At 37.8% G+C, this 24048-nt stretch overlaps 1 protein-coding gene across 1 annotated transcript in view; it reads right to left on the bottom strand.

Moving 5' to 3' along the window:
• The window catches only part of DNAAF1 (dynein axonemal assembly factor 1), a 28448-nt gene extending 5986 nt beyond the window's left edge, over positions 1-22462 (bottom strand). The window contains exons 1-10 of the mRNA XM_065416862.1: positions 22306-22462; positions 17958-18092; positions 17299-17437; positions 13805-13896; positions 9511-9732; positions 8574-8740; positions 7383-7504; positions 5451-5665; positions 3809-4066; positions 3010-3119 (exon numbers count right to left, since the gene is read on the bottom strand). Of these exons, the coding sequence (XP_065272934.1) occupies positions 3010-3119; positions 3809-4066; positions 5451-5665; positions 7383-7504; positions 8574-8740; positions 9511-9732; positions 13805-13896; positions 17299-17437; positions 17958-18092; positions 22306-22462 (1617 nt within the window). The remainder of the gene's footprint in view (positions 1-3009; positions 3120-3808; positions 4067-5450; positions 5666-7382; positions 7505-8573; positions 8741-9510; positions 9733-13804; positions 13897-17298; positions 17438-17957; positions 18093-22305) is intronic.
• Between the last annotated feature and the right edge of the window lie 1586 nt (positions 22463-24048).

The following is a 24048-nucleotide window of genomic DNA, read 5'->3' as shown; positions in this document are numbered from 1 at the left end:
TTAAAGGTTGACTCTTCAACTTCACGTAATCTCACACACATTGGCAGAGTAGTAGAGGGGAGTTTAAAAATCCAAAGACTGGCCAAAAAACTTGATTTGATGTTTTTTTTTTAAATCTCGTGATTTTTGATCTCTTGAGGTTGGCAATACTGAAGCAATAGTACGCACAGATTAATTTTAAAAAATGAAGGGGGTTGCTGCTGGAGCTTCTAGGCTCCCACACTCACTGCTCTTCCTGCTTGTTACTGGTTGATAAAATTATGTGGAACTGCTGCAGGATAAAGGGATCTGCTGGCTGGCATTGGTACAGCCCCTTTCCAAAGGGTTCCCTCTATCCTTCCTACTTAAGTCACTTCTAAGAACCACTGTAAACACTGTGGCAGGAGTGCTGGGTATTGTACTGTTGGTAGAGCTTCTCTCCACTGGTCTTATCACTGTCCTTCCCCTTGATGTCACTGTTGAGTGCAGTAGCATGAGTATTGGATGTTGCTGCCAGAATGTGTCTCTACTGTTGAGCAATTCTGGAAACAGCTGCAGAATAGAGTACCACAGGGCACTGGCATCTGTTAGCATTTTATCTCGGTCTTGTTTCTTTGTCTGTATAGCTCAGAGATTAATGTCTCCTAGGAGTTAAAAGGAAACTCATGCAACAGGATGTTGTTATACTCTTTCTTTTTTTTTCTATTTTTTAAGAGGAAGATATAGTACCTATTTTTATTTTCCATGCATAACTGAGTTCTTTTAAACATATCTTTCTCAGTATGAATGAAACAAATTAATGAGAATGGTACTGAATACTTTTTAACCAAATATGAGGGCAAGTGCAGAGGGGCTTGATCTAGGGCCAGGTAGCCCCATGAAAAGAAATCCTTCATAGCCAGGGCCCTACCAAATTCATGGTCCGTTTTGGTCAATTTCACGGTCATGAGATTTAAAAAATCGTAAATTTCATTATTATAGCTATTTAAATTTGAAATTTCACTGTGGTGTAATTGTAGGGGTCCTGACCCAAAAAGGAGTTGTGGGTTTGTTTGTTTTTTGCAAGGTTATTGTAGGGGGCCTTGCAGAACTGCTACCCTTACTTCTGTGCTGCAGCTGGTGGAGACACTGCCTTCGGAACTGGACAGCTGGAGAGCAGCGGCGGCTGCTGGCTGGGAGCCCACCTCTGAAGGCAGAACCACTGCCAGCAGCAGCGCAGAAGTAAGGATGGCCTGGTATGGTATTGCCACCTTTACTTCTGTGCTGCTGCCTGCAGAGCTGGGCCCTCAGTCAGCAGACACCACTCTCCGGCCGCCCAGCTCTGAAGGCAGCAGCGCAGAAGTAAGCGTGTCATGGTACGGTATTGCCACCGTTAGCTCTGTGCTGCTGCTGGCGTGGCACTGCCTTCAGAGCTGGGCACCTGGCCAACAGCTGCCGCTCTCCGGCCGCCCAGCTCTGAAGTCAGTGCAGAAGTAAGGGTGGCAATACCGTGACCCCCCTAAAATAACCTTGTGACCCCCCTGCAACTTCCTTTTGGGTCAGGACCCCTAATTTGAGAAATGCTGGTCTCCCCGTGAAATCTGTATAGTATAGGGCAAAAACACACAAAAGACCAGATTTCATGGGGGGAGACCAGATTTCACAGTTCGTGACATGTTTTTCATGGCCATGAATTTGGTAGGGCCCTACTCATAGCCCAGGTGATTTTCCCAATGAGGGTGCACACAATATTGAGATTGCTTTTAAGCTAGTTTTTGAGTGGCTTCAAAATCTGCACTCTAAACTGATACCATACAAATTGCAGATTAAGGGCTTGATCCAGCAAATATTCACAGCTAGACAAAGTATAAAGTAACCAGTGGGAGTACATTGTAGTGAGCATTCCACCAAGGCAAAAAGTGTCACACCCCCCCTTAGGGAAAGAGAAACTAAAAGACAATTAAAAGATACATTGCTAATAAAACACAAATCACTGCATCCTGATTCTAAATAAGAGAATAGAGAGAGTGCTTTGAAAAATAATAATTTCAGAATTCTGAGTTTGTCAGTAGGGGCAGAATCTGCATCCCTTAAAGTTTAAATATGATTTTTTTTCTTTTTTGGTTACTTCAGATTCTCTATGCTATTACATATAGAGAGAGTTTTTTTCAGTGGGATTACGCATATCCTTAATTATAGTTATGTATTTGTTTAACTTTATCTATATACTCAGGGCCCAAATAACAGAAAAAGAGTCAGGGCCGCCTGGGGGGGGGGGCAAGTTGGACAATTTGCCCCAGGCCCCACAGGGGCCCCCACGAGAATATAGTATTCTATAGTATTGCAACTATTTTTTATGGAAGGGGCCCCCGAAATTGCTTTGCCCCAGGCCCCCTGAATCCTCTGGGCAGCCCTGAAAAGGGTATTAGATTGGTAATCTTTAATTATATATACTGGCTAATATATATTTCTTTATTTTTTTTAAATATAACTATTGTTGAAAGATTAATTATTGTTCTAGACTCAAATAATATGTATACAAAATGACTGGATGGCTATTTATTCCTCATGATTTTTTGTTCAGTAGTTTATATTTTTCATTGTACATTAGATTTGGGTTTTGGCTAACTCTTGGATACATTTTTTTCCACTGAGAATAATTATATTGTAATTGACATCTTTTTAAAATTGAAAACTTTTTTTTTTTACACAAAATGAAAGTAGATTTCAGAGTTCTAAACAGTTTGACTTTAGAACTACTGTGTGCAACAGAGCAGACAAGATGTGGAAGATGTGTCAAGAAATTTACCAAAGGAACTTCAGAAAACCTCGCCAGATGCCATATAGTTCCCAGGCAGGAGATGTTGCATTGTCCTTCATATTTTTTTCAGGGAATTTTTGTTGGCAGTGGAAAGTTCTACAAAACCTGGGCCACACGCAATTGTTTAGCCAGTATATAAGAGGAGTGAATTTGTGGGCAACTGATGTGATCTAAATTTGGATCCCTCAAAATACGAAACAAATGATTACATACTCAGCCCTAATACATACATCAATGAAAAGCTTCTCTGGTATCTCCAGTTTAATTTGCTCTGTTTCTGCAGACTCATCCAGTTCAGTAACCAGGGCACCTTCGGTAGCCATATTCCCTACTAGTATCGCTAAGGCATAAGGAAAAATATTTAGTCAGTTATTTGTCTGTTAAGTCCCTAATTGAGGTCTGTCTCCCTTCTGATATTCAAAGCTATCACTGATCTAAATTAATCTTATCTCCAGTCTCTAGCCTTGTCTACACTAAGGAAATTTGGATTTTTCTGCATTCATGAAACTCAATGTGTTAGAAAATATAAGGATATGTCTAACTTGCAGAATTAGGTCCAAAGTACATGAGAAATTTTTAAGATTAGGAAAGTGTTATTAGACCCAACATGATGAATTTTTTCTTCCATTATATATTTCCAAAGTTTTGTACCCAATCCAGCTGTATCTCACCGTTCTGTCTTTACATCATACCAGTGAACTCCTTTGAATTATATAAGTTGATTTTTGCATTTTGAAAGAAAGAAATTGACCTACATTTCAATGTAATTGTTTCACTTCTAAAGGCACCAAAGCATCAGCCCCCCCCCCCTTTTTTTAAACTTTATTGGTGTTTAATGCCATGTTACCCAAAACTCCATTTTCCTCAGTTACATACTGTGGAAAGATGCTAAGCCAAGTTCCTCATTCTTACATCCCAGGCAACCCCAATGAATTCAATCAGGTCACTGGGGATGTATATCAGCAAAAAGTTTGGCTCATCATCTGTTTCTCTTTTCACTTCTGTGTGTCTCTTTACAGTGTACATTACCTTCTTCATTAGTACTGAAATTTGGGCATTTGTGAGAATTAGCTTCTTGCCCATCCTTCTGAATGTTACTGGTAACGTTAGTATGCAGGCTATCCAGATCTTCTTTACTTGATGTTTCAGCTAAAACTTCATCATGGGCCTCCATGCTTTCATTTACAAATTTCTTAATCTTCTGAGTTTCTGTCTCTTCAGAAGCATTTGAAATCCCTGAAGTATTGTTACTCACATCGCTGCTGTAACTTGTGGGTGGAACCTCTCCTAAAGCAGTAGGAAAGTTGATAAAAGTAAAGCAGTAGAGCAAGTTCTTGCAGGGTAAGAGTATTCAGGCTGTAATATATGGTCTTCACCCTTAGCTCTCAAACACACACCAAAAAGCTCTTTTGTATTTGGTCTGTCATTCAGGAATCAATATCCCTCAGGTGGCTATAGACATGTTGTGCAAGTGGTTTGCCCATCTGTCAGTGCCCAGTCAAAAGACCTGATCCAGGAAAAGCATTTAAGCCAATGCTTAACTTTAAGTATTTGAATTTAAGCCAATGATTTCAAAAGGATTACTTATGTACCTGAAATTAAGTACAAGGTTCAGCATTTTTCTGGATAAGAGCCAAAGAGGGAGTTCCTTACATAAATTCCATAACTCTCTGAGATCTCATCTATTTGTTGCAAAACTCCCTCTAATCTCTAAAATTTTAATCAGTGGGTAGATCCCTGAAAATATGCTTTGTAGTCAAACCTCTGGCTACACTTGGTTTGTGGGTGGTGTTTTGGCCATCTTACAACCTATTTGCTGTTACCCAAAGTCTCAGCTGGGAAGTTTTACTATTCATACACTGGTTATGTTAAGTAATGTGGAAGGAGACTCCATGGTGTAGAGATGGCAGAAAGTGAAGTGAGTTGTTAAAATCATCCACACACAGCTTGCATAATAGTGACTGCTGGTAAGTTACAGGCTCCAGTCCTGACTGTCAATTAATATAGTAGAGAATGATAGCTGAGACATGGGACAGAAAACTGTTTGTTTGTTTTTAAAGATCCTTTTTACCTTAATGTATTTGGAAACCTTTGGGAATATTGATTTCTTTTAAAATATCAATATATGGGGGAAATAACTGCTTGATTCCTTCTAAAATCACTTTCTAGATCAGTTGTATGCAGTGTTTGTTGTAGCCGTGTCAGTCCCAGGATATTAGAGATACAAGGTGGGTGAGGTAATATCTTGTATTGGACTTTGGGTTGGTACTCTTTGAATGCCTTTCCCAGACCTGTGTAACTCAAAAGCTTATCTCTCTCACCAACTGGAGCTAGTCCAATAAAAGATATTACCTATCCCACCTTGTCTTTCTACATCAGTGAAAGATATCATCTTTATTATTGCAGCATCAGGGCTGCATTAAATCCTCTAAGCTATAGTCAACTTGTCAAATTCTGTTCTCATTTTCTACAGACATATATTGTTGTAACTCCACTGAAGTCAGTAGAGTTACTCTGGATGTACACTCTTGAAAATAAGAAGAGAATTTTGTGCACTGATCATTGCTTGATAAAAAGTAATGTCAAAGCAAGGTAATATTAGACAGTTAGAACTTCAATTAGACTTAAAGCAGAGAGAAACAGGAGCTTTATCCAAAAGCTTATCACAAACCTTCCTGGGCTTCTGTTGTGCCTCTATTTTCACACTTTCTAAGTATCTCTCTTTCTTCCTTTTCCCTTTGTCTTTTCTTCTCTTCAGCTTTTCGCCTGATCGCTGTTAGCGCATCAATGCTGTCTTGGATCTTCTTTCTCTCTCTGGTCTCCCATTTTTCCCTTTCACTCTTCTCTGCTTCACGCCCACCCATGGCCCAGGCTTCTGCACAGGCTCTAATGACAATAGGCAAGACCACTGTAACACAGTTTTGTAAATACTAGTGGCACAGTGTGTTCATGATGAAAGGGAGCCTTCAAATATCTATTTGCAAGGGAAGAAAAGTTACTGAGCAGATGAGCATCAGAAAAAATGCTTCCCTGAGCAGCAAGGACTGCTATGTAAGGTACAGATATTTTGTAGGTGAAACAGAACAGATAAGGAACACAAGTTTGTAAAGGCTAGTGATTACAACAACAGAGTTTGCATCTTTTGTTAGTAAAATTTGTAAAATTGTGTATAGGAATATACCACATTCTGAGGAAGATATTGTGTTTCCTTATATTAAGAATTTGGAATGCAGAACTCTTAACTGTAAGATACTAGTGTACACAAGGCCACCTATCCCCACTTATGACCTATGGTCATAAGAACATAAGACTGGCCACACTGGGTCAGACCAAGGGTCCATCTAGCCCTGTATCCTGTCTTCCAACAGTGGCCTAAGCCAGGTGCTTCAGAGGGAATGAACAGAACAGAACAGGCAATCAAAGAGTGATCCATCTCCTGTCTTCCACTCCCAGCTTTTAGCAAACAGAGGCTAGGGAGACTCAGAGCATGGGGTTGCATTCCTGACCATAGTGGCTAATAGCCTATCCTCCATGAACTCTAGTTCTTTTTTCAACCGTGTTATGGTTTTGGCCTTCACAACATCCCCTGGCAATGAGTTCCACAGGTTGACTGCATTGTATGAAGTACTTCCCTTTGTCGGTTTTAAACCTGCTGGTTATTGATTTCATTGGGTGACCCCTAGTTCTTGTGTTATGTGAAAGACTAAATAACACTTCCTTATTCACTTTCTCCACACCAGTCACAATTTTATAGACCTCTGTCATATCTCCTTGGTCATCTCTTTCCCAAGCTGAACAGTCCAAGTCTTTTTAATCTCTTCATACAAAAGCTGTTCCATACCCCTAATAATTTTTGTTGCCCTTTTCTGTATCTTTTCCAATTCCAACATATCTTTTTTGAGATGGAGCGACCAGAACAGCACACAGTATTTAAGGTGTGGACATACCGTGGATTTATATAGTGGCATTATGATATTTACTGTCTTATTATCTATCCCTTTCTTAATGGTTCCTAATATTATGTTTGCTTTTTTTGACTGCTGCTGCATATTGAGCGGATGTTTTCAGAGAACTATCCACAAGAACTCCAAGATCTCTTTCTTGACAGTTAAGAGCTAATTTAGACCTCATCATTTTGCACATGTAGTTGAGATTATATTTTCCAATGTGCATTACTTATCAACACTGAATTTCATCTGCCATTTTGTTACCCAGTCACTCAGTTTTGTGAGATCCCTTTGTAACTCTTCACAGTCTGCTTTTGACTTAACTATCTTGAGTAATTTTTTATCATTTGTAAATTCTGGCACCTAACTGATTACCCCTTTTTCCAGATCATTTATGGATATGTTGAACAGCACTGGTCCGAGTACAGACTCCTGGGAGACTCCACTATTTACCTCTTTCCATTCTGAAAACTGACCATTTATTCCTACCCTTGGTTTTCTGCCTTTTAACCAGTTACTCATAAACAAGAGGACCTTCCCTCTTATCCTGTGACTCCTTACTTTGGTCACATTCTTCTTCTCCATGCATGACAAAAATATTGATCATTAGTATTTAATCTGCATTGCTATGTAAAGAAGACTTCACTATTTCTCACCTGTCCTTTGGAAAAACTGGCCTATCATCCAGGTATGTTAACTGTTTTAGTCGAATAGTAAGTGTCCTTCTATAATTAGGAATTTTCTTAATCACTTCATTTCCCATCAAATTCAGCACACGCTATAAAAGCAAGGTACATAGTTTTTTTAAAAAGAGGTAAAAATTAACTTCTGATAGGCACTTTCTCTATAATCTGTGAACCTAGGAGGCTTCAAAAAAAATGAGTGATATACCCCAGCATGCAAACAACATGGGGAAAACCTCCAACCATGGACAAAGTTGCATTAATAATATTTGATTTTTTTTAAACTGCTACAGTAGTATTTGCTGATAACCACAGACCTAATCTTACTAATTTCCTATTCAATCTAGCTATCTCCAAGCAGTTTTTTGATAGTTAAGATTCAGTTTAAATTACAGTATAAAAATTATTTTCTATCTCATCAGGGCTATCTTTGTTTTTACAAAGAAAACAAACTTGCACGTACAATACAGAGAAAAAAATATCCATGAGACTAGAGTAGGTAGCATTAAGATTACAATAAGGGTCTTTGACAACAATTTGGAGCTTTTCTAACTGTACAATACTTAGTTTTTTCCCCTAGAATTCAAATAATCTATGGAACTTCTTTTAAAAGTTCAGGGGAAGAATCAGAGAAAATATTTAGAGACTATAACAAATCAATGGCGCTGGGTGAATTTTGGGGGGAAAATACTTTATTTGCTGAAACATGCAGCTTCAGGTTGACTGAAACTGTTTACGAATGCGGGTTGAATTTAGTGAACAGTTTCAGCTGGGGAAAAAATATTCCAAAGAAGTTGAAATGTTTTATTTTGAATTTTAGCTAGGTTTAACTAAAAAAAAAAAAAAAAAAAAAAAAAAAAGCGGGGGAGGGGGAAAGCTGTGTGTTTAAAAATAACCAAAAACACCTGATGTCTAAATGTATCATTTTGGGGCAAAACATTTTGTTCAACCCAAAACGATATGTTACTTTTTCAGTGAGCCAAAAAATTATTTGCCCAGTGCTACTAACCATATACTTTATCTCTAGAGCACCTTCTTCTAATGAAGATGAAGTTCTACTATTATTGTGTTTTGGGTTCTCTCTGATAAGACAATTTAATGAGGCTATTGTCTCTAACTCATGTAGGTGAACATATACAAAATCCTCATGTATATTTTGCTTACCAAATCAGGCATGGTCTCCAGGATATTTAGAATATTTGGATCATCTAACTTGTTGTGAGAAAGGTCAAGGACACAGATAGTTGGGCACTCCTGCAAGTGCTGTATGTCTTCCACTGTTTGTAACTTATTGTGAGCAATCTGCAGAGTGTGCAGAACTCTCAGACAAGCTGTTGGACAATAACAATACAATGAAAGGAAAATTAATTCACAGCCTTCTGTGCAAGGAGAATTTTCTAGACAGAGTAGAAAACTGCTGCTTTAAATATCATGACTATTTTTCACTTTGTGACTGTTTCATATATATTTGATGTCTGGCAATGTATTTCCAAGCCTTTCCCCCCCACACCATTTCTGTTTCTTTATCACAAAGCCTAGAATGCCTGAATTTGTTTTAAATGCATATTTATCTTTTGAATTAGTCAATTACACAGAAGCAAGAGCTACTATTTCAAGTTACATCTAAAACACACAAGTGGTGGTGCATAGAAATCCCTCTTTATCATGTCAAGTGTAGCTACCTCAACATGGCATAAATTCCTTTGTAGTCAGGAAAGATTTGGCTATCATGTCCTTGGCCACTAGAGCACATCCGACTTAAAAAACAAATGAAAAAGTGCTAGATAAAGAGGAATGAAACCAAAGGATTCAGTAGGTATTCCAAGGTAAGGAATAACTTTATATAAATTGTTCAAGTCATCACTGTAAGTAACTGTAAAACCTGTTCTTTTGATCAATTAACCCTTCCAAAATTTAAATTTTAAACACATAGGTTTGACTTTCCATCCAAAAGCCTCCCTGAAATTGCTTCTGCACTTTTTGCAATATTTTAACCCAATTAAAAAAAACCCTGCAAACTATGATCACTAGTCATTAGTAAGTTGATGCATGGAAAAATGAATACAACATAAATGAAACACACTACACTAGAAATACTTACAGAGGTTTTCAATGATCTTGATATAATTGTTACTGAGGTTAAGCGAATCCAGCTTTTGCAGGGGTTCCAGGTTTTCAATTTTATTAATTAAATTGAGGTGCAAGTACAGGCAGCGCAACTCTGTCTGAGCCTCCAGGTTCTCAATTTTTGTTAAACCATTGCATTCAAGCCATAGACACTTTAATCCTGTATACTCTTCAAGATTCTCAAGGCGGTCAAATCCTGCAGAAAACAGGGTTTAAATAAGAAGAGATCGGCTGAAAATGAGTATAGAGAAAAATTAAGCAATGATGCTGATGTAAACTGTGATCCATGACAGTGAGGGTATAGCTTTTACAGTATTTCAATTGAATTGACATAGTAATCAGTAGTTCTGTGTTAAACCACAGTGTCCCTAGTGAGTGAGTCTGTCACCTGTGAAGCTACAGTTTTAAAATCAGCGGGGTGAGAGTTACCCTGAGAAATTTTCTTGGGTCTGGAGACTCCCTAGGAGCACACACAGAATGAATACAATGGCCACAAACACAGTCACAAGTAAGGAATTTTGTCCATATTATAAGTTTCACTAAGCAGATAATCAATGTTACAATCACCAACACATATACAAAACCTGAAAGAGCCCATGCAATACCCAGCACAGTATTCTGTATACATACGACCATTAGATTTACAGCTAAAACAGGTGTTGGAAAGGAAAAATTGGCATCTAATTGAAATTAGTAATATGGATCAAGCAAAGCAAACATTGAACAAATTATTAGATGGAACAGATGCAGTATTAACCACCCCTGTAGGGATGGAAGGGATGGATTGTTGTCCAAAGTATCCTCACTACATTATTTTTGCCTTATGTTATAGGGGAGGAAAGATTAGGACTTTAAGCGAAGAAATGCCCAGAGACCAGCCTGGTTCAGTCCAACCTGTTTCTATCCCTCTTCAAGCCACAGTTAATCCAGCAGCAGTGTCCATAGCCACAGTAGAGGAGAGTATTTATGAAGATATGCATAGCATAAAACCATATCAAGTACCAGAACCTCCATATGTTTCTGTACATCACCAACAGCCTGTAGAAACAGTGTATCAATCCCCCGAGCTTCCATATGATGAAACTACTAGCCCTTAATTATACATATACAAGTTTTAAGTTATATTTGTAGTGAATTATAGTGCTTGCTTCGTATTGATATATAATTTGTGTGTGATGGGTTTCTTATTTTTCCATAATATTCATCCCATCAAAGAAGGAGGCTTGTAGCCAATTAGTGTATTTAATAATTTATTAGAAGATTTATTGTTGTGGTTGTTTTCCCAACATCACCCATTGGCACATTCTTTACAGTAATCTTGTAATTTTACTGGTTAAGGATTATTCCTGGGTCACCTACTTATGTCAACTCTCCTTAGGCCCAGTATGGCTCAGGCCTGTAAGATTTCAGCTTAGCGTGTAGGCCTAGTATTATAGCTTTACTTTGCTTATATATATCTAATACACATTCATCACTTATGCATGTTTGTCACTTATACTCCTATGATCCTATCCTACTTAAACCTGACCATCACACATTATAATTAATTATACTTAGTAACAACAATAAATCTCTATGAAATGATTAAATAAACTAATTGCTACAAGTGTAATTAGCCACTGGAACAATTTATCAAAGGTTGTAGTGGATTCTCATTACTGGCAATTTTAAAATCAAGATTAGAATCAAACAAACAGGAATTAATTCAGGGAAGTCCTATGGCCTTTGTTACACAGGAGGTCAGACTAGATGATCACAGTGGTCTTTTCTGGCTTTGGAATCTATGAACTGCTCCCATTGAAGTCAATGACAAAACTCCCAGTGACTTCAAGAATCAGGCCCATTAAAAAGGAAGCTTAAACATTTACAAAGGTAATGATTTTAAATGTCAAAGAAAATATGTTGGCATAATGGCACAAATAGTGCCACTAAATGGGAGATGGGCTCTCTGGAGACTAGCATGTCATATATATAACCACTTTTAAGCTGTTATGGAAAGGCTAGCTATACCACATAAAAATGTCCTTAAAGACAACAAAGGGCACCATTCACATTAGCTCTAGGAACTTTTTTCCCTTTATTAATACTAGAATGCAGAAAGTGAAGTATCCACATTTGGATATTGTTCACTAATAACAAAACTGATGGTATGTGAATGCAATGTGCTTACATTTTTTTTCTGGGCATTCTTTATGCATCAGTACATAGGATCCTGTAGCTGAAAAACAGTCTTTTTCTAAAAGAACATTTAAGAAGGAATAAGGTACATTTTTGCTCATGAGATATTCAGGACCAATATTTTAAACCAGGTCTTTAGAAGTGAGAAGCTAGTGTTTTGATTCAATGTGCCACCTAGATCCCGCCTTAATTTACAGTAACTTGTTTTTCATGAATATTGTTGGTCACAGTTCAGAAGTTAAAAGTACATTTAAAAGAGTAAGATTCAAATTTAGATTAACTGGGTGTCTGGTTAGATTAACTCAGGGGTCGGCAACCTTTCAGAAGTGGTGTGCCGAGTCTTCATTTATTCACTCTAATTTAAGGTTTCGCGTGCCAGTAATACATTTTAATGTTTTTAGAAGGTCTCTTTCTGTAAGTCTATAATATATAACTAAACTATTGTTGTATGTAAAGTAAATAAGGTTTTTAAAATGTTTAAGAAGCTTCATTTAAAATTAAATTAAAATGCAGAGCCCCCCCGGACCAGTGGCCAGGACCCAGGCAGTGTGAGTGCCACTGAAAATCAGCTCACGTGCCGCCTTCGGCACGCGTGCCATAGGTTGCCTACCCCTGGTTAACTGGTTGTCTGTAGCAACATCAAAACTGTCAAACCAGAACATATCAGTACTCCCTCAGTTCCAGTATCTTGCCTCCAATACTGGCATGTTTCAAAATAAGTTGAAAACATTCCAAAAAGGCACCGAGGCAACAGTGATTCTCCGCTCTCTGTGAGCTGAGGGGTGAAAACATGATCTTTTATCATAACAGAAAAAATTGCTTTCTAACCCCACAGAAAGTCGTATAACCTTAACCATGAGGCATAATAACCCTAGTATTTTTTGCCTATCTAGCCAGCTCATGTAGCTACATATGCTGGGTTTTTTTTCATATATGTATATAAACTCGCTCTCAAAATTCCACAAAAGCCATAAATCCGATTGATTTCAGCTGATGATGAATATCACAGCTGACTAAACAGTGTGTAAAGAAGAGTATTTCCTTATATCAATTTTAAATTTGTTGTCTTTAAATGAAGAATCACATAACTGGCTGATACACAAGTGCCACAAAATTAAACAAAGTTGTCGCTGAATCCGCTAGCCTTGGTCATTAGAATCTTATCCTGCACTACGTTGAACATCCTCAGCTCCCGGTGAATTTAATGGAAGCTGGAAGTTCTTTTATTTTGAATTTTAGCTAGGTTTAACTAAAAAAAAAAAAAAAAAAAAAAAAAAAAAAAGCGGGGGAGGGGGAAAGCTGTGTGTTTTAAAAATAACCAAAAACACCTGCTGTCTAAATGTATCATTTTGGGGCAAAACATTTTGTTCAACCCAAAACGATATGTTACTTTTTCAGTGAGCCAAAAAATTATTTGCCCAGTGCTACTAACCATATACTTTATCTCTAGAGCACCTTCTTCTAATGAAGATGAAGTTCTACTATTATTGTGTTTTGGGTTCTCTCTGATAAGACAATTTAATGAGGCTATTGTCTCTAACTCATGTAGGTGAACATATACAAAATCCTCATGTATATTTTGCTTACCAAATCAGGCATGGTCTCCAGGATATTTAGAATATTTGGATCATGTAACTTGTTGTGAGAAAGGTCAAGGACACAGATAGTTGGGCACTCCTGCAAGTGCTGTATGTCTTCCACTGTTTGTAACTTATTGTGAGCAATCTGCAGTGTGTGCAGAACTCTCAGACAAGCTGAAATGCAAGGCCTGGTTGCTCAATTGAAACAATATCATGAGAAGTGTTCCTTCTCAGGAGGAAGCTGTGTTGAAGGTGATGAAAGGAACATGTCTGAAACATGCAGGATCTTCAGGTTGGTAAACTTTTTTATTTCATTCTTCTTTCTGAAGTACTTTTGTACATTGCTATTGACTCAGCTTCACCCCTAATTAAATTTCCCCATCAAATTAAATTATATTTCTAATACAATTTTCAGATACCTTCCCTCAATGAACCTTATTCAGATCCCCTGCTATATTGCTAGTTAGAACAATAATTCTGAAATGTGATTTTTGTGTGTGTGTGGCTTACCTTTATAATGTAAATATAGTGTGTCATTCAAACATGGGGTCATGTATAATTTTTGCTGTTTGCAGATGTCTCGCAGGAGCTTTTTCGTCATTCTAAAATATTAACAGGAAGTATGAACAAGTTAAAAAAACCTTTAAATTATAAAACACATTCTGGAAGCTTTAATATCTGCCTGACTTCAAATAGCTGAACAATCTGCTTCTTCAATGACATGTAACTCATTAGCGGCTTTACCCTTTCAGAACATTACTCTGAGTTCAGAACATTACTCAGAGTAATCATATAGTAGTTATTTTAGAACTGCTTTCCATTTCTGCTTGTTTAGAGTGCAGATGTTTTGCTTATCATTTTCTATGCTGCTAAAAAAAAGAAAACAAACAAGAAATTACACAGGCTATTAATATTTCCTCCTGAATTTAATTAGCTAAGCAACCACATGATCTTTTTGTTAGAACTTATTTTTCTCTTCCTCTACCCACCCCTTAATTTTTTGTTTCCATTTGTTGTGTCTTGTTGTTACTTAGCCCCTGAATCTATTACTAGCAGGCAGACCCCAATGTCCATGTACAGCCCCACTGAAGTAAATGAGGCTCTGCATGGGCATAGTGATCTACCCATATGGAGCCCCACATGCAGGATCAGTGCCCCTGTCTCTTTTAGTAATCTGTGTATCACCTAACACATGTTGGGTATTATCAAAAACAGAACTGTTTTAATATGTAAGCTTTTAAACTTAAATATTTAACATATATAGAATATACAGTAACTCCTCACTTAAAGTCGTCCCTGTTAATGTTGTTTCGTTGTTACGTTGCTGATCAATTAGGGAACATGCTGGTTTAAAGTTGTGCAATGCTCCCTTCTAAGTCGTTTGGCAGCTGCCTGCTTGCAGGAAGAGCAGCCTGTAGCAGCTAGCTGGTGGGGGCTTGTAACCAGGGTGGATCGGCAGCCCCCCTATCAGCTTCCCGCTCCCCTAAATTCCCTATGCTGCAGCCGCCCAGCAGATTACCGACAGTTCAGCTGTCCCTCCCCCCACTGCCATGTGCTGCTCCTGCCCTCTGCCTCCTGCTTGCTGTGCAGGGGGGGAAGGGGAGGGCTAATGTCAGGGTGTCCCCCTTCCCCCTGCTCCTGCACCCCGCTTACCCCTTCTCCATATAGAGCCGGGCGGGGACATGGACGGAGAGAGAGAGAGAGAGCTTAGGGCAGCAGCTGCTGTCTCAACTTCCTGATCCAATAAAAAAGACAATGCACTTAAGAGTGGGTCAGCTTACTTAAAGGGGCAGTGTGCATCTCTCTCTCTCTCCCACACACAAGGTGTGTGTCTGTCTGTCTCTGTCTGCTATGCTGTCTCCCCTCCCCCGTGTTCGTGCTGCCTTGTGTGAGACGCTACATTAACAACGTGTTAACCCTTGAGGGCTCAGCCGAGTGCTAGTTCATCATTTAGCAGCAAGGCATTCCCTGGGAAATATCCCTCCCTCCCTCTTCCACCCTCTAACTTCACCACCTCAACCAAGCTTCACAATCATCATAGCTGTGAACAGTATTAAATTGTTTGTTTAAAACATACTGTGTGTATATCTATATAATATATAGTTTTTTGTCTGGTGAAAAATTTTTCCCTGGAACCTAACCCCCTCATTTACATTAATTCTTATGGGGAAATTGGATTCGCTTAACATCGTTTCACTTAGTCGCATTTTTCAGGAACATAACTACAACGTTAAGTGAAGAGTTACTGTATTTGAAACAAGCTGAAAATAATTTTGTCTTTGAGGAGACTAGATTTTACTAAAATAAACCTGTCTAAAAGGTTAAAAGAGAACTTTAGTAATTTATCCCTACATACAGTACAAACTTGTATCTAGTTTTGTTGTGATTAGTTTATAACAAGTATTAGACATTACAAAATTATATTTCAGCGTTACTGCTCTATATTCCTGTTGTTAATACAAAAACTGCATAGCTTGAACCTTAAAGCCCCAGTCCTGCAAAGACTTAAGCATGTGCTTAACTTTATACATTGAATGGTACTACTCAGTTGCTTAAATTTTTGCAGGATTGGGGCTTAAAATGGTAAGATATTCTTGGCAGGAAGGCAGGCCCAAACTAACACAGTAAAGCTGAGGAAAACTGGTAGAATCAGGACCTTAATAAATGAAACTGCATTTATTGTTTTACTTATTACACTGGAATAATTCAATATGTCTGAGAAACAAACAGTTCTGACACAATTGACTGGTCACTTGAATTCATGAGGCAATATAAAATGTGGGCAACTGTCAGAATGTATAAACATCATGGGGCTGAAATAATCCCAGAAGGACTGAAGATTCAATAAGAACTGAAGGGGTTTATAAACATTGAGCAAAACCTCTACATCTAGATCATTCTTTAGTGTTAGTAGACAATACAAACTATTTTATGCATGACAGATCATAGTGTTTTGTTTTACCTATTTGTAACATTTCACTGCTTTTCGGTATGAATCTACACTATTTGAAGCCCTTGAATTAAATTCTTGGCAGCTCCAGGCAATGTATAGGCTCATAATAAAATATGCTACTTCCTTTGGAAACACAAATAATCTCACTATATACAGCATATGTTCCCTTCCAAGATTTTTCATATGAATTTAGTTCTTCTGAAACGTGTTGGCTGGTAACCCAAGGGACTGAAATTCTGTATATATCTACAGCCTGATCCACATCCTGATGAAGTCAGTTGGACTTTCCTTTGACTTTAAAAAACGCTGCAGAACAGATATGTTAGAGCTAACAGAAACGCAATGTTCCCCATATTATCTCCTACCAACACGTTAACAACTGTAATTCATATATCATGTCCATTTAGTAATTGGTCTGCCCGCTGAAACTTTCAACAAGGTTACCAATTAGTACTAGTTATAGTGGCAGATTTTGTGATGTGCACATCTGTCCACGGGGGAGAAATGGACTGAGAAAACTAGCCCATTTCACATTTGCCACTGCATAAACTTCAGATGGTAAAAATCTGTACTAACTCAGGACAGATTTGAACCAGAATCCTTAGAGAAAAAGAAAAGATTTACATCCCACCCCTTTGAGCCACCTACTATGTTTCCTTTGTTAAAATTTTTCTCTGAATTTGAAATATTCATACTCAGGTTGCTAAACAGTGTATTGTCTGAAGTGGTACTGAGAAAGGGTCCAATCCTACAGACAAAGCTTCCATTAAGTTTGCACAATTGTCTCTGAAGCATTAAATAACCCTTCATGGTGTATTCAAAATGCAATTTGCTACTACGGACATCAAAAAGCAGTATGAATTTTGTAAAATGTCAAGGACAGTTTTTGATTTCTTGATTAGCATCAGGTTCATCTTATATACCATTTTGCTGCATCATTTAAGATAACCACAGACAGCGAGATCTTGGCTCTAGTCAAGTCAATGGCAAAACTTCCATTGGCTTCAATGGAACCACAGTTTCACTCATTAATAACTTTAAAATAAATTACCGAAGGCAACCTTTGTTTTCTTCTGCCTTGTGACTGGATGAATCGGTCACTGGTTTATGATCACCACCTGACTGCTGCTCATTATGTTGATATGTTTTGGACACAGTGTATACGGTTTTCTCTTCAGATTTAGTATCTTCTTGTTTTATGTAAGAAAAAATATTGCCATATAACAGTATGAATGTGAAATTTACATTGTTTACTTTCTAAAGAGAAATATTAATTTTTAAAAAGTCCATTTCCATAAAAATGTTCAAGTAAAAGCAGTCTGTCCCAAAAAACATTTTTGTTTTCTTTTTTTAATTAAAGAAAATTGCAGCTTTTTTAGAAGCAGTAGCTATTAATCACAGACTAAGAATATTCCAATATTTTATTTATTGCTTACCTCTAGATAAACTTGAAGTGAGCTTTGATATGGTAGTATCTATGACTCCAAAAATGAATGGTAAGAATGGGAGCATTAGTATAGTATCAGAGCTCTTGTAGTTTCTTGTTGCAATGATATATGATTGTTGCATATTACAGCTAGCCTCTTAATTACTGGTGATTTGGTATTAGTATAGGACTGCCAACCTTGCATGTAAAGAAACTAAAATAATAGTACATCCATATTATTACAGCGCACCTTAGCTGTTAGTGTAGCTTTTCCATACAATTACCTGTTTTTACAGCTATCATGGTATCTCCAGTACTGTAATCATTCAAAATCTCTTCTGACTTCCTTTGTACGGTCATATCATCTTTGATTCCCTCTTCAGGCTCTGGCTCTACATCTTGTGATTGGGACTGTAGTTCTGCCATTTAGAGAGAAAGAAATAAACAAGATGGCCTCAGCAAATATATAAATATACAGAGCTAAATTAGACTTTCAGTTACACCAGTTGGGAGTTCATGGAAGCTGTCTGATTATAATTATAACTAAGGGCAGAATTAATTCCACAGTAAAAATTGGAAGGTCATTAAACAGGGTGGATTTGATTTAAATCACTAGTCAGCAAGACTTGATTTAATCATGGATTTCTACATAAAAGTGCATTCTTGTTGGTTGTTATAACCTTAATACATATTCTTCACAACTCAGAGATAGATGTAGGTTTCATTTTTAGAAGGTACACGCTATACATTTTTAAAGTGATTTATTCTGAAAACTTTTCAGATTAGTTTTACAGGTATATCAGAAAATGAATGATTGTTTGGTTATTTCATTTACGAAAGGTAATTGAAGAAGATATTTATGAAGTCACTGGGAGATGAACTATCTCCAATTCAACAGGTTAATCATTAATATTTGGAGGATTTTCTTGCCATGCTGTATTAGGAGGAGAACATCACCAGTCAAACATTTAAAATGATTTATTTAACTAAAACAACAACATTATGTATTCTGGATTTTTTTCTCCAACAGCAAACATATAATATTTTAACAAAACAAGCATATGAATTTTTGAATTTAGTTAAACATTCAAGTTTTTTAAAATCAGGTTTGTTTTTGTTAAAATTGTTTTTAACTAAAATAGTTAAATGAACTATTTAAAAAAACCCACAAAAATTTAATCGACTGTGTCAGCCAGGTCAACATGAGAAACTTAAAACTCAGTCATCTTCACCTTCATTTTCCTGTTTGTTCATAATCTGGAAAAGAAAAACAAGCTTTCCTGCTTTTTCAGGTCCCAAACGATTTCTCAATTTGGAATGAATTAGTCCAAAGGAAGAAAATATTTTTTCTACACCGGCAGAAGAAGATACTGCTGTTAAAAGTGAGATTATCACTTCAACAGTCTCTGTATCCAACTGCTTAAGTGACTTCCACCAGTTCACTCGTGTGACTTTCTTTAAAACATCATCAGCAAAGATATATTTCTCGAATGGTTCACCCTTAGCTCTGAAGTTTATTATAGTTGGCATTACGGAGGGATGATTGCTGGATGTCCATGTCATAGCCAACTTCTCTTCTTCAGCAGTTAAGGTTTGACCCTGGTACCGAGCATTGAGAATATCTGCAAGAAAATGAGCTGGAGATAGTGCTTGTCCCATTCATTTTTTTAATGCTTGTAATTTAACTGTGTCATTGCATATTTCTCTTTTTAAGATCTCACTCAGTTCCTTCCAAATTTCAACAGCGTCAGCAATAAAACATTTCCCTGCATTTTGTTCAAGGCTACAGAAATAGGCTTCAGGGTACTCAGCATGTGTTCAACGGGGGGGAGGGATAGCTCAGTGGTTTGAGCATTGGCCTGCTAAACCCAGGGTTGTGAGTTCAATCCTTGAGGGGGCCACTTAGGGAGCTGGGGCAAAATCAGTACTTGGTCCTGCTAGTGAAGGCAGGGGGCTGGACTCGATGACCTTTCAAGGTCCCTTCCAGTTCTAGGAGATGGGATATCTCCATTAATTTATTTTATTTATTTATTTATTTATTTGTTTCTCTTAAGCCCAATGTTGAGAACTTTGGCTGTGACAGTGCCATCTATTTTTCACGATTTTGTTCACAAACTGTCATCAGATTAGGCCAGTTCTTGATATAGTGCTCAAAACAGTCCACTACTGAGTTCCATCGCATGTCTTGTGGGAGAGTTAGCTTGGTTCCTCCCATTTTTTTCAGAGCAGCTGCTGCAAAGTGGTTGTTACATAAATATTTTGCAATTTCAACAATATTAGCCTTTATTTCTGGAACACTGAAGTCTTTGGCTAGGAGATGCATCAAATGAGCACTGCAACCGTATGTTATTAGCCTGGGACTCTCGTCACTGTCTTCTAAATAATATCTCCTCATCTTGGATACATTTGCAGCATTGTCTGTGACCAAGCTGCGTACTAGACATTTGAATTTTTTTCACAGTTTGTTATAGCTTTTACTGCTACTTCTTGTAAGTATTCTGCTGTGTGTGGATTTCCTGATGTATCAATTGTTTCTGTAAGGAAGGCATTCCCTTCTTCTGTTGTCACACAAGCACATACAACAGGATCATTGTGGACATTGCTCCACCCATCAAGACACAGGTTAACAATTGTACCCTCTAGACCTTTTGCACACTACTCAGTTTCTCTTTCATACACTTTATCCAGCAATTTGCCTGCAACATCTGCTCTGTTGGGTGGACTGTATCCTGGTTTTAATGACTGAACCATGTTAATGAAGTGTGGGTTTTCAATCATACGGAAAGGAGAGTTTGTTGCATAAACAAACCGGGCAATTTTTTCATCAATAACCTCTTTTTGTAATCTGCTGGTTCTTATCACAAACTTATCTATGGTTGTTTCTGGATGATAGAGATTTTTTTTTCTTTTTGCTATAGGTGATATACTGTGGCTATGTGACATACATGATGTGACTGAAACACTATCATTGGCAGATAACTCTGAAACTATAGAAAATGATGGTGATCTTGAAGGTGGATAGTCTTCAGAATCCTGTATGTTGAGGATGGATTCTCCTAAAAATAAATCAATGCAGTTATTTAATTATTATTACCATACTGTTCATTTAATATTACTCATTGCATTCACTGCCACTCAGTACTACTTTAAAGGTGAAATTGTAAAAGGAATATCTGCCTATTTCAGCTATTTATTTTTTTTATCACAACTGCATCTAAAATGATAGTACCATAGCATAACAACTATATTTTTTGCTCAAACATGAGAATTCAAGAATAGTCCAGAAGGAAGACAGGCAGTCCTTAAGAAAGAAGAATGAAATAAAAAAGTTTACCAACCTGAAGATCCTGCATGTTTCAGACATGTTCCTTTCATCACCTTCAACACAGCTTCCTCCTGAGAAGGAACACTTCTCATGATATTGTTTCAATTGAGCAACCAGGCCTTGCATTTCTCTTTGTTGCACTTGTTTGCATTTTGCACGCATGCCTGTCTTACCCACAGGTAGATGAACTTCATTAAAATATTCCCAAACTGGGTCTCTTTTACGGTCTGCTGCCATTATAGGTTTTCCCTTTTAGTGAGAGAATAGTATGGTAGATCTCAAATCAATGAAGGCTACACTCAGAAAGACCTCAAGCCTTCTGGAATATGCTGCTCAAACAGTTTTACTTTTGTTTGTACTGCCTGTCCCTCCCTTCTCACATTTATCTCCAGACTTCTTCTCCTTGTCCAGATCTATTCCGTCCCCAACAATCTTCTATTCATTGAACTTTTTGAAACTTTGCACTTTTAGAGAGAGATAAGGGATTGACTCTGTGTACACAAATTTGCAGAGGGACAGTAGGTTTGAGGTCTGTTATTTCTCACCTCTATATATTATTTATTTATTTTAAAACATTTTTGCTGTTAATAAGCATGTTATCTCTGGAGACACAAATTCACAGTTTGAGAACTGCAAAACTAAGCATCTCTGATGGTATCTTCTAGACTGAGCACTGAGTCCCATTGGGCAAATAGAAAGATTAACCTAAATAATCTATACAGAAGCTCCTGGAACTCCATAAGATTGGGTCCCTAATCCATGAACTATTGTAACTCATTTACAAAACTTTTCTTAAACATTACATGAATATATTGTCTCATACTATAGAATTAGAATTTATAATCCCTATCCCATGATGAGAGATCTTTGAGCTATAAGGTATCTTAATTAAAACTATCTTTAGATAGTTATTTTTCCTCAAAAAGCATTTTATCAAAAAAATCGGATTTAAATAAAAAAAATCCGATTTTTTTGATCTTTTTTAAAATCATTGATTTTTATCCACCCTGTCATTAAGGTTCCTATTCTGGCCTCATTTAGGGCAAAACTCACTGAGTTCAGTGGGAGCAGGAACAAGCTCATATTGGATCATATTTTGATCCCATTTACACTAGCATAACAGAGCAGGATATAGCCCAATGCAAGCTGTATCCATGTGAGTAAGGGCAGGACTGGACATTAAGAGTTCAATTGGTAAAATATCACCTACTTAAGAAAACAAAAATTAAGTAGCCACATGACCACTAAATTCATACTAGCAGAAAACACTATGGTCAAGTGTTAATGTAGCTTTTCCTTTCAATTACCTGTTTTTACAAGACTATTTTCATTGTTTGTCTGGATAGCTCCATTTCTGCAATCACTTGGAGACTCTTCTGACATATCTTGCTCATTAACTTCCTCTTTGATTCCCTTCTCTGGACCAGTCTCTCCATATGGTGGTCGCATTTTAAGCTCTGACATTTAGATGGATGACAAGTTAGGGTATGACCTATTAGCCAATCCTATTACTTTTACTCATACAAAATTTCCAATGGCTTCAATGGGAGTATTGCGTGAGTAAGGACCAAAACTCCAGTCCTGCAGTTGGATTGGTGTGGGCAGACATTTGAGCCTGTGACTTTGTGGGCAGGAAGGTACAATCACAGGGACCTGACTGCAGAATTGAGACCTAAACCAAGCCTGAAAAAACATATTGTGAAAAAAATGCATTATTTTCAAAATCTTTCCTGAAAACCATCCTGATGTGTTTTTTGAGAGAAGGATGAAAAAGAGCAAGCACTAAAACAGAGTAAATAAGCAAGGATTAAACCAAACAAAAAGTTAAACAAACACAGTAGTCACATAAGATCATGGTAAGGTTATATTTAAAAAAACAGAACTCCCACGCCTAACAACATAAATACAATACATAACTATCAAATTGTGTGCCTGTCAGCACCCTGGTCGCTTCATGCTAGATAGAGCCCAGAGAAAAGGGCAGAGCATAAATTGTACCACGCCAAAAGGAGCACAGGAAAGAATTGTGCCTCCAGGAGACATAATTCCTCTCTTGCCCTAAGAAGAAGTAAGTTTCTTCAACCCTTTTCAGGATGTTATTTACTGCCCCTTATGTACTTGAATGGCTACTCTGGCTGGGGAATAACCAAAGTCTCCTCCCACTTCTCTATCCCTCTCCAACTTTCCCCTGACCACTTGCTTGCTGGAGGGCTTACTGGATGAACAGCCTTTACTCTCCCCTCACCACACTCCCAGGGCCAGAGCAACAAGGTGAGTTGCTAGGAACTCAGTCACATGGGGAAGTAAGAGGGTGGAATCTTACTCCTCTGTGTATCTGAGTAAATGCCAGGGACAATTTAACCCATTGCTTGTATGTGGATCCTTTCCCCCACTCTCTTTCTTTATCTTTTATCATTTTAGATTGTAAACTCTTTGGTGCAGGTCCATATCTTCCTCTATATCTGCAGAATGCATAGCAAAATGGTGGCAGTGGGCATTACCACAGTATAATATTAAATAACAAATGTCAGGCCAGGTTCATTTTGACTTCTTGATCAAAACTGGGCTGAATTATAATTCTTAGATATGGTGATGAGTGCTGTATAAAACTGACAGTGGTGATTTGAAGCTTGAAAACCATACACAGCTCTGAGCTTGTAACGTTTCTCCAGTATCAGAAGACGTGAACTACTATGGGTCCGAGTCCTGCGTAGAGGCTGTTGGGTCATTTTGAACCTGAAATTAATATTCTTATTTATTTCTAATAGCAGCTGGGCTAGGCTGGGCTTGTCATATGAATCTCACCCACACTAACCTACTACATGCCCCTGTCTCAAGGGGGTGTCCCTCACAGATCCCCTACTCTGTGGGGGTTCCATCCATCTCCCTTCCTTGTGGGGTGTATCACCTAACCTCCCATATGAGGTGTCTCACAAATTCCCTACCCTGTGGGTGGGGGTACCAACCCTTCCTTCTTCTTTGGGGGTATCACATGAACAGCTTTCATCCACACATGGGGGTGTCAACATGGGCAGATTTGGGGTGGGGCA

The sequence above is a fragment of the Emys orbicularis genome, chromosome 14, assembly GCF_028017835.1.
Source record: "Emys orbicularis isolate rEmyOrb1 chromosome 14, rEmyOrb1.hap1, whole genome shotgun sequence".
NCBI classification, from domain to species: domain Eukaryota; kingdom Metazoa; phylum Chordata; order Testudines; family Emydidae; genus Emys; species Emys orbicularis.
The sequence above is the reverse complement of the archived record's forward strand: the minus strand, read 5'-3'. Positions and strand labels throughout refer to the sequence as shown.